This window comes from Trachymyrmex septentrionalis, unplaced genomic scaffold, assembly GCF_001594115.1.
Source record: "Trachymyrmex septentrionalis isolate Tsep2-gDNA-1 unplaced genomic scaffold, Tsep1.0 scaffold123, whole genome shotgun sequence".
NCBI classification, from domain to species: Eukaryota; Metazoa; Arthropoda; class Insecta; order Hymenoptera; family Formicidae; genus Trachymyrmex; species Trachymyrmex septentrionalis.
In genome coordinates, this window is record NW_017304363.1 from 320,554 (window position 1) to 331,369 (window position 10,816).

The 10,816-nt window shown below is 33.8% G+C and overlaps 1 protein-coding gene across 2 annotated transcripts in view; it reads right to left on the minus strand.

Annotated features, from left to right (window-relative positions):
• The window catches only part of LOC108755489 (membralin), an 85,662-nt gene that overhangs the window by 7,473 nt on the left and 67,373 nt on the right, over window positions 1–10,816 (minus strand). The window contains exon 12 of one of the 2 annotated variants that reach the window (XM_018498535.1): window positions 9,254–9,995. The exons of the other annotated variant lie outside the window; for it this stretch is intronic. Within the exon in view, the coding sequence (XP_018354037.1) occupies window positions 9,979–9,995 (17 nt within the window). The 3' untranslated portion in view covers window positions 9,254–9,978. Of the gene's footprint in view, window positions 1–9,253; window positions 9,996–10,816 lie in introns of those variants that run through there. 2 annotated transcript variants of the gene reach the window in all.

A 10,816-nucleotide genomic window follows, 5' to 3' on the forward strand; every position in this document is an offset into this window, starting at 1 on the left:
GCGCGCACACACACACACACACTCTTCCGTTCAGTCTTATATAATTAATAAAGCTGCTTTTTTATATTGTACATTTTATATATTCGTGTACATACTTACGCATCAGATAAAATCGTTTTATATGAAGATGCGAAAGATATCAGTTGAACGTTGGTATCGTAACTTTTATTTTCTTGGCTGACGATAAGACGAGGTAGAAAGAGACAATGATAAATTGGGTGGGGTGGGGGTGGGGGGAGAAGAAGGTAAGGGGTGAACACCAAGCGCATGGATTTCAGCTTTTAGGACGCGACTTTTCCGACTTATTGGCACTGCCTGAATAAATTTAATTCCGACATTTTCCTCTCCTCTCTCTCTCTCTCTCTCTCTCTCTCTCTCTCTCACTTCTCTTTATTCTTTTTTCTCTTTGAAGGACGTTTTTCTGTTCTGAATCTTGCTAAGAATTTTATCCTTGTCTCCTTTCCTCTGCATCCTTTTGACATCACTACGCCTTCGCAATCAACAATATCACCTGAAATGAACTTTAAGATAGAGATGTGTAAAAATTAATGAAAATTGATCAATTACGGCGTATACCAAAATGTGAGAATTATAAGAACATTTTGAAATGTTAATTTCTTGATTTATCATTTTCGCGAGTATCGTTGTAAAGACTCGAAAAATTTTCAAAGTATCGATTGTTATAAATTATAGAAGATTAAAACTTGAATTTCTTTTCTGAAAGAATAATTTAATTGAATAATAATAATCACAATTTGCTTTCACAATATCTGCATTCTTGCGATGTGTTTAATTAAATGCGATCGCACGAAATATGAATAGCGAATACGACATTGCATTTGATATGTCAATAAAGGGAAAGATAATAATGCGACAAAAACGGCATTTTATTCGATGCAAAGCATCGCGGAAATCTGTTGTATTCGCGTTCAGCCATCTGTAAGAAGGACGCAATGGATGCGAGACAGCCCTTGCACGCGATATTAAAATTTCGTAGAGATTCCATATTTATTAGATTGGCGGGAGAGGTGGGAGACGATCGCAGGTTTTCTCGCGGAAATCTATCCGTCTTTCTCGATGAGTTTGTTAATAATTCGCTTGCTTTACCATTACATACATATCTCAACGATCCAATCAATGCGACTGCAAATGAGTGAGCATCGACGATTATTTATTATTCTCATTTTACATTTTTATTTCTTTCTTCATACAATTCTAATAATTTAAAAAATAGCTTTGCGTACTATACCGGGGAAGCTTTTGAAGCGACGCATATATATTGATAATTCTCGTATGAAAGATGTACTCATGTATGTACGCATAAACACGTCACGCACGCACGCACGCACGCACGCACGCACGCACGCACGCATATCGTAAGCGGGAGCACGAAGCGCATGCGAAAGTAACACACATGCATACGGATACGCACGGTCTACTTACGCGGGACACGTTTATACTATGCTGCGTCCGTCGTAATGTCGCGTGTATATACGGGCACGCGTGAATACACGCGTGTCATATAGCTCGTACGCGCAATATACGAACTGTTCGCGCGGCTTAACGCGATCGGCCACGGCAGTTTCGCGAAAGGAAGAAGGGACGTTGCTGTTATAAATAAAGCGCCACACCACCTGCTACACACTGATAAACTCGAAAGGCCAGTCATGCGCGAAACAAAGGTTAACTTCGACGGGCACTACCCCTATGCGACTCGCAACGCCGAGAAAGAGTACCGGAGGTCTCTCGTACCGGATGTATCTTTCGATAAGTATTATAAACTCTTCCGCTGACGATGTAATGCCACTCACACTTTGCATTCGCCAATCATTCATATAACATATAGCATGTGATGTGATAAACTAGTTTTATATGTTTAAAAAAGATATATACTTTTTCTAACAATTTTTTTAATTCCCTTTCCTATTTTCCGAGTTATTTTTCTCGTCGGAAATCGCTTTTCTTTTATTTTAGAATTTACACTCATCAATTCAAAGATACTTTCAATCAATCCTCACACCAGATGGAGCTTGTTTCCCGTGCTCCGATTGTTCTCCATCTTGTTGTACAATAATAGCTTTTTCGATCATTTATTCATTTCCATATTATCGTCTATTTTCTATGTATCGTGTGCTAATAATTACACTTATTCTTTGTATTATTTTTCCACTTTCTCACGTCTTGGCCTCGTGCCTATGGTTTGCATAAAACTCAACAATGCGTTATTACAGCGTAGCGCAGCGTGATTTTTCGTGACGCGACCACTCACGGGTTTAAAACACTTTCTGAAATGCCACGACCATCGTACCCACTCTATCGTGAATTCATCCACATCGCGTACACGTGTACAGTAATTTGTACGAAGAGTATGCGTACGACGAAGATTGACCACAGTGAAACCGTGATCGATTAACAGATTCGCAAAACGAACGGACTTGATCTCGTTAGTCTAGTTGGAATAAATGCGCGAATGCGTAGGCGCGCATAATCTTGAACTTTTTCCGGTTCTATTTCTTACTAGCGAGACACAAATCCGCTAGTAAGAAATAGAACCGGAAACGACACAATGATTATTTGCCTAAGCGATGATATTTTCCGCTTCAGCGTAAGAGCTAACGCACGGCGACGCGTCCACTCTACACGTGACTGCTTGATTTAGCGCGTCTCTCTATGCGGAAAACATTATAAATCGGAAATTTAATGCAAAACGCCGCTCGACATTTATGTGCAAATAGAATAAATTTATGGAGAATCGATAGAAGGACACAATTCGATGGGAGGGCACAATTGTGTCTCTCGTTAATACACACATTTATAGGAAGAAGAAACTGTGAATGAGAAAATTTTATAATAAATTCAAACGATTTCGGATATGCTTTTTATAGAAAAAATTTCTTCCAGTCTTTCTTTCATTCTTTAATACTTCGCTAATAGTTTACTTTGCTGAAATACCTATTTACTTAGGTTTCTGTTTTTAATATCTGCAGACCGAGAACTTTTATTTCATATCAAAGGCGCAGTATATCATAATGTACATAATACGCTTGTACCTTTTAACCGTTCGATTAGCGTAACGAAGGAACGAAATCGTAAAACATCGTGCAGCCCCCGTCCAGTCTAAATACAACCGACTGCGAGTATTGAAGAGTACAAGATGCACCATAGATCGTGGTTTGGATGCAGCATGGCACATATAATCATATTGGCATTCTATTAGGTAGGGTGTTTTCTCCCTCTGCCGGCTTCTACTTCCTCCCTTCCATCTAACGCTTACCCTCCTTTGCCTCATACCAGGCCATCGTGCAACCCTCTGGTACACGTCAATCGATAGTGTACAATGTGATTATAATATCTCGTACATCAAAATAAGAAACTGTCCTGCTTTTCGGACGCTAATTAGCAAAGCAACGTTTCATGCAAAAAAAAAACACTATTTCACATTAATCGGATTAATAAGTAAAAAATAGCGTAAATCGCGAAGATTCTGATTGTTAACTTTTTCAAACAAATTGCAATTAATAATACATACGCGAATAACCTAATCTTTCTTTTTTATGTATAATTATCTCTTTTATTGTACATATAATTTATATATAGGAGAAAGTCACCGATACTGACATAACACAGTTTGTTTTTAGACAATATTTCTTAAAGAACAGGTAAAAATAAAACTGTAAATACATAAATACAAACTAAAAAGTGTCTTCTATCAGATAATATAAGCAGTTTTTATAATACTGCTTGTAATTTTGTAATAATTAATTTTTTCGTAAGATAAGCACAAATGAGCGTCTGACAAAATGGACTCCAAAACTGACACAGTGGGCAGTAATGCCACATATTCCTGTATTCTTTTTATTTTACAGAAATTATCTATATAAAATACCTATAAGTGAATGTATATAAGATTTTCCAGAAACTTTTCACCTCGATATAAAACATTTTTGTTGAATTATATGCGTATTTACTTTATGCTGAGCAAGATGCAAATGTATAACGCGATAGTTTTTCAATAGTTTTCCTATATATGTATTATTGCCTTCAGTTCTGATAGAGCTATTTGACAAATGTTGATAAAGCAACATTACAAAGATTAAATTAGTTCATGATTTGTTTTACAAATACATGTGCCAGATTACGCAACACCCTGATTTTATCTTTAAAACCGTATTATGAAAAATCTAAGAAAGAAAATAATATAAATAAAACTGATTTAGGAAACTACAAGCATTTAAACGTAATATTAATAATATAGTCACTATTATTTAAATTATGCGATTTACAAAAGAAAATTGTAAGAATTTTATTTTCGTATTTATAGAAAATTTTTAGTTGATTTCATATAGAAACAAGTCACAAATATACGAATTGTGCATTTTCTTTAATTAACTAAACAGATTATATTTTTATTAGTATTAATAAAGTGCAATAGTTAGTTTCTGAGAAATAAAGGGGTGTTGGTTTAGAAGATCTACGTCAATATCGGCGACTTTCCTCTAATAAATAATAACAGTTTATAAATTATTAATTTCTCTGTTTTGATGCGTTCAATGTTATCTCGATATAATAGAGAAATAAACGTTTTTATCATTTACAACTCTAATAATTAAGAATAAGAAATATCTTCTTATTGATATATGTAATTTTTTTTTAATACAGTAACATTATATGTAATTACAAAAAATACATTGTTATGTTAAATTTATTTATCTATTGGATAAATCAATATATAAGAAAGATAAGAGAGAATCAGAATAGAATCAGAATATATCAAGATTCATGAATAGCAGAGTACATTATTAAATTAATATATGCATTAGATATAAGCGTTTCCATTATATTCTTTTTCAAACAGTTTGAAATGTGGATTAGCGTTAAGCGGAATTATTAGGTAATGTGAATGAGAGTGTTAACTTGCTGGACGCATAGACTATTAACACGGCTTACATGATTTACAGCTAATAGCTAATAACCACTACGTAACGACGTTGATGCGGTTGCCATCTGCTATTTTGGTCCTGATTGCTCTCTATGTATCCCCACGACTGATTCAGAGGTACGATACCATAGTGTTAGTAAACAAACAACAATTACTGCGGAAGATAATGTAAGGTATGTACAAGAATCATAGCTTTATTTTTTACAAACTTTCTTCTTTGATTTTTGTTTCTTTTTTTTTTCAAGTAAATTCTTTTGATTTAAACAAGTATAAATTATATGAGAGTCGCATAATTCTTGTACATTAAAAGTGGTGTGCTAATATGAATTTTACTTCTTATTGGTGAAAACGACGCGAAAATATTTCCATTACATAACTGCTTAAATAAAAGAACTCACTAAGACAAACTTTATTATCAAACTCAAAATATAAGTATCACTTTTCTAAAATCGCCTTTGAACCAAAACGGCGCCAAGCGACGCCAAGCGCGCGGAATGTACGTAAATAATAGCGGTAAACACTCGCTGGTAAATGGACGTTAGAAGCTCGAAAGAAAAATAATGAAGGACGATAAATGATGTTTAGAAAGATACACATTCTCTTCACCGCGCCATACATAATTTAGCGCAAACATGCGTGAAGCAAGATCAAAAGTCAGAAATACGTAATCCCACGTGATGAGCGAGTGCATATAAGCGAGAGATGATTACAGTTGAGCTAACAAACTCACAAACTGTGAGATTCCATCGATATATATATATAAATTATCTTTCATCTTTTTCTTCTCAATGCACGTAAAAATTTACCAAAATTTGTTTTTATTTAAAAAACTAAGAAATATATTGAAACGGATTTTTTATGACAATAGCATAAATAGACTATAATCGTATAGGGTATACTTAAGATAATTCAAGAAAATACATATATGTATACATACATGAATACATACGAGGGCGGTCCGATAAGTATGTACTTAGCCTACAAAAGAAAAACGAAAATTTTGGAAAAGGGGCGATTTATTTCTCAAAGTCTCCTTTTAGCTCGATACACTTGACCCAGCGATGCTCCAACTTCTTTAACCCGTCTGAAAAATACGTTTTCTCGAGGTCTGCAAAGTAGGCCTCCGTGGCGGCGATGACCTCCTCATTCGACTCAAATTTCTGCCCGGTGAGTGACTTTTTCAAGTTTGGAAACAAAAAGAAGTCGCACGGGGCCAAATCTGGAGAATACGGTGAATGGGGCAGCAGAAATCGCTGCGCGATTTCCCTTCCAAAAACAAGAATCGAATCACCGACCGATATTGCTCTTTTTCCATTTTTCTAAAATCCGCAGACACGCCCGCTTCCACACGCGGTCAAAACAAAACTACAAGTCCGATTCGGCTGAAATTTTGACAGTAGCCGTCTACGAGAATGTACTACACGATAGTAAATTTCTCTTGAGATAGTGACGCCATCGGGCGGTGAGGCTAAGTACTTATCGGACCGCCCTCGTACATATGTTGGAAAACAATAAAAAAATTCCGAAAGATCTAAAGGTGTCCAAGCAGGAAATTTTTTCTCGATTATTCAATTATCTATGTGAGAAATAAAGCAAAGAATTTCATTTATTGAACGTACTGTAATATCTGCCTTAAATGTAATTGTCAATCGCATTACGAGTCCATGTGCGTATGAGAGAGAGAGAGAGAGAGAGAGAGAGAGAGAGAGAGAGAGAGAGAGAGAAGGGGGAGGGGGAGGGGGAGAAAGAAAGTAACAGAATACAAAGGTTAAACGGAGTGTACCACGCGTGGATTGAACTGCGATAGAGTAGTGGAGTTAAAGAAAAACGAGAGGGTACGAGTAGAGAATAGAGAGCGAATTTATACGATCGACTGTGCGTAAAATTATTCCAAAACTTATTACTCCTGCTAGCTATGACCGTAGCTATGGCAACGAGACGCGGATATGAAAATTAATACGCACTGGGAAAACAGAAAGTTTTCAGAATGTTTTCCCATTACTGGCAGCACTCGCGATGTTCGTACCAATTCGCTTCTGACTGGCAACTAATTCGTTCGTAGTTGTGTAATTAGCTGCATTTTTATAACGACGTGATATTTGCGTCATTCTTTTCTTTAGCGAACACGTCACCTATGTTCTCGTCTAAAATCAAAATTATTGCTTCAAAACTTAACTTCAACTTCACTTATTTGATACAATTGTTACATATTGATATAATTTACTGCATTTACGCACTTATATTTATTATATATTTTAATTCAACAAAACTTTCAGGAAAATGAACTCTGTTAAATTCTAGCCGGATAGATTATTTATATGTAATAATTGTCAACTGATAAAATTAGAACGACAGATGCTCTAAAAATGTATTTATTTGTAAACATTATTTTAATCGATTTAACTCGTCGCACGCTGAACATCTAATTCATCTGAATCGTGAAGTATAATATCTCTTTACGATTATGAAATAAATCTATATGACTCAAAATATATTTCAGCGCGCGTATATATGTGTGTGTGTGTGTGTGCGTGCGTGCGTGCGTGCGTGCGTGCGTGCGTGCGTGTGTGTGATTATATCGTCGATTAGCAATTTTATTCTCTTATTAATTGAGCAAATGCAAATGGTTTTATATTCCGTTAAGGTAATAGAAATATTTGACAATTTAGACTTTTATAATATAAACAACGATATTTTTCGCAAATTGAACTAGCATTTGAATGTGTATAAAAAGAACATCGATTGAAAATTTTAGTTCTTTTCAATAAATAGCAAAAATTTTGTAATTGTCATTTTATACGATAAGAATAAATAAAAAATACTTCATAGATCTGTTTAATTTTCTCAAATTATTATTATAAAAAATAAGATATTAAACAAGGAATTCTGTAAAGAACTAATATGAATAATGAAATAAAGCAGCGTTGAACAACTTAATGTATACATTTGTGCATCGTAAGATCATAAGTCACTTGAATACTTTAACCGTGAAGAGATGATAAGTGATTTTAGAAAATTTATAAATAGACCTTTTCTCAAAGACTGTTCAATACTGCCACATTTCTCGTGCATCCTCGAAAATACAAAAATATGTCATATAATTTTTAACATAACACCAGCGGCAGCGGCAGCACCGAACAACGAGAACGAACTAAAGTGACATGAATCGATAATCGAACGCTGAGAGAGGGTGAAGCACGTAGAAATTATATTATCTTTTTCTTGTCGCGTACTACGTCGAACCTAATAGCCTGACGTCATCGATGGGAATTTATAGTCTCTCATATAACGGAGGATTTATTTTAAAAAATTATATGTCCTGCATTTTGAATAATATAGGAAAATCCAGATTGATATAGATTTGTTCATAACTCAATTTACAATGTAAATTTATCTCATGATGTGTTATATATAAAATCATTTTAGTACACTATAAATAAATAATTTCAAAATACATTAATAACAAGTAGTTGATTGCATACGCAATACGACTTAATTTATACATGGACTTATATAGGAAAGTTAACAGATGTTCAAGCATTGAATGTTAAGTGCGTGTCATTTGAAATTTGCGTACATTAATAATGTAACGATAATGCACAGTGACATTTATTTTTAGCGAAATACGTACAAACTATGTTAATATTTAGATGATGTAAAGATCATTTTAATTGAATCAGCACATAATATTAAATATTTTTATCAAATGGGTAATTATCCGTGTTTGTACTGTAAAAGGCAAAATAAACAACTGCATTTTTTAAACTATAGCAATCTCCTTAGAGATCTTCGTATTCAAAATTTTAGCCTTAAATGCAACTATTTCATACATATGTATATGTTTCAATTTTATACATTTCATTTATTCAATACTCTCGAATATTTTCAATGTTGATGAAAAATATACATTCTTGATATAGGTACGTGAATAGAATGTTATGAGATAAAAATTTTTCCATTGTAACAGAAATTCAAGACTCATTCATTTGAAAACAATTGAGCTATACATTACACATTTTTAAATAAAGAACAAAATCTTACTTTGCCAATACTTTCTGTTTTCCTCTTTTTTGTAAATAACTGGTTATCCTGCTTATTTTATATATATATATATATATATAATAATATTTCGTCGCAACTATGCAAAGTGACGCGTCTGCAGAAGACAAAGCTGAAACGAATGGTGGAAGTAGCGAGAAAGATATTTAGCATGCACGGGAAGCGACCGCTGCTCATAAAGGATAGGAGGAATCCACAATGAACCGATAAGCGAATAATCTCGCGAGAAAAAGGGAAGAATATGAAGAGGTAATGGAGCAGGGAGAGAAAACCTGTCAAGTTGAAGTAAGGCGAAGCAAGCGCTTTAAATTCAGAGTCGTCCCCCAGCCCTTTTAGATTTTTCAAAATTTATTAATATATTTAATATTTTCTAAGATATACATAGTCAACAATATAGAAACAAATCATCCGGACAGTGCGCCATTGCATCGGTGATTTCTTCAAATTGTTTTCCTCTTTTTTGTAAATAACTGGTTACCCTGCTTATTATATATATATATAATAATATTTCGTCGCAACTATGCAAAGTGACGCGTCTGCAGAAGACAAAGGGTTGCAATTTCACGCACGCATTACGGTATTAATAGTTTATATTTTTATTCGTACAAGTAATCGTAAAATTCATGTTATTACTCTAGTTTAAAGAATAATCTGAAGAAATTATTGATATAATGACGCACTGTTGGGACAATTAGTATTTCATGACTGTATGTGATTGTCACAAGCTACAAATAATATTTTGCACAAAAATTATACACAAATTTAAACGCATAATTATATACAAATATAGTAACACCAGCAATAAATATTAAAAAAAAACAAGCTCATTCGTTTTTTGCGATCGTTGCAAATTGCAATCCAACACTCTTGCCACAGTTCGTATGAATAGCAGATATTGAATGGCAGATAAATGCGAGTATTTGGAATGATTTACTCGTACATCAAACCTTCTCAATACTATCTTCTTGCTTTTGGCATCCTCAAGATTCGTGAATTTCTGAAAAAAATAAGATCATTGTATTTCATTTTGATCATTGATTTGTGTCGAAAAAGATTTCATTAATATTATTAATTGTAAGCAATTATTTAACAACCGCTACCAATGCTGACAAAAATAATTCATAATGTAATAAAATGACAAAAGAAAATCTCAGTCGAATAATGATGTACACATAATATCATTGTATCAGTTAAATACATGATTATTTCATATTCGTTAAAAATTTCGAACGCGTGTATCAAGCGAATAAATGCTTTCTGCAGTCAGTATGTAGCAAAATATGATAAAAACTTGTGCGCTGATTCAATTTGGTTCATAATCTAATTAACAATAAATTATAACTAATGAGGAATATCATGGCTGTATTAAAAATTCCATCGTGTTACGGGAACTGACGCTGTTTCAGTGCACAATGAGTACTTTATAATTGGGACATAGCGTAACATCGAACCCCATATAATTTCGCTGTGGATGAGAGGAAGCCCGACGAATAGGAGTTATGCTTGTCAGAGAAGTACCTCGGGTATGTTATCTCCATTAAAACATTGCGAGAATTCAAAATTCATATTCTAAAAAGTATAATTATAATTTACGTATATAAAACTCAATCTCTCGTGCATTTAATGTCCTATTCGTTTATTAAACGACTGATGGCGTGTATATGAACTTATATACATACATATTCGTAAGAAGATAATCAATCAAATGTATATGCAACATATATCTGAGCATTTGAATGACAGCTGTAATTATTTACAAAAATCAAAATTTAATTCGACATAGCACGGACGAGCTATTGTTCCAAGCTCAACTTGTTA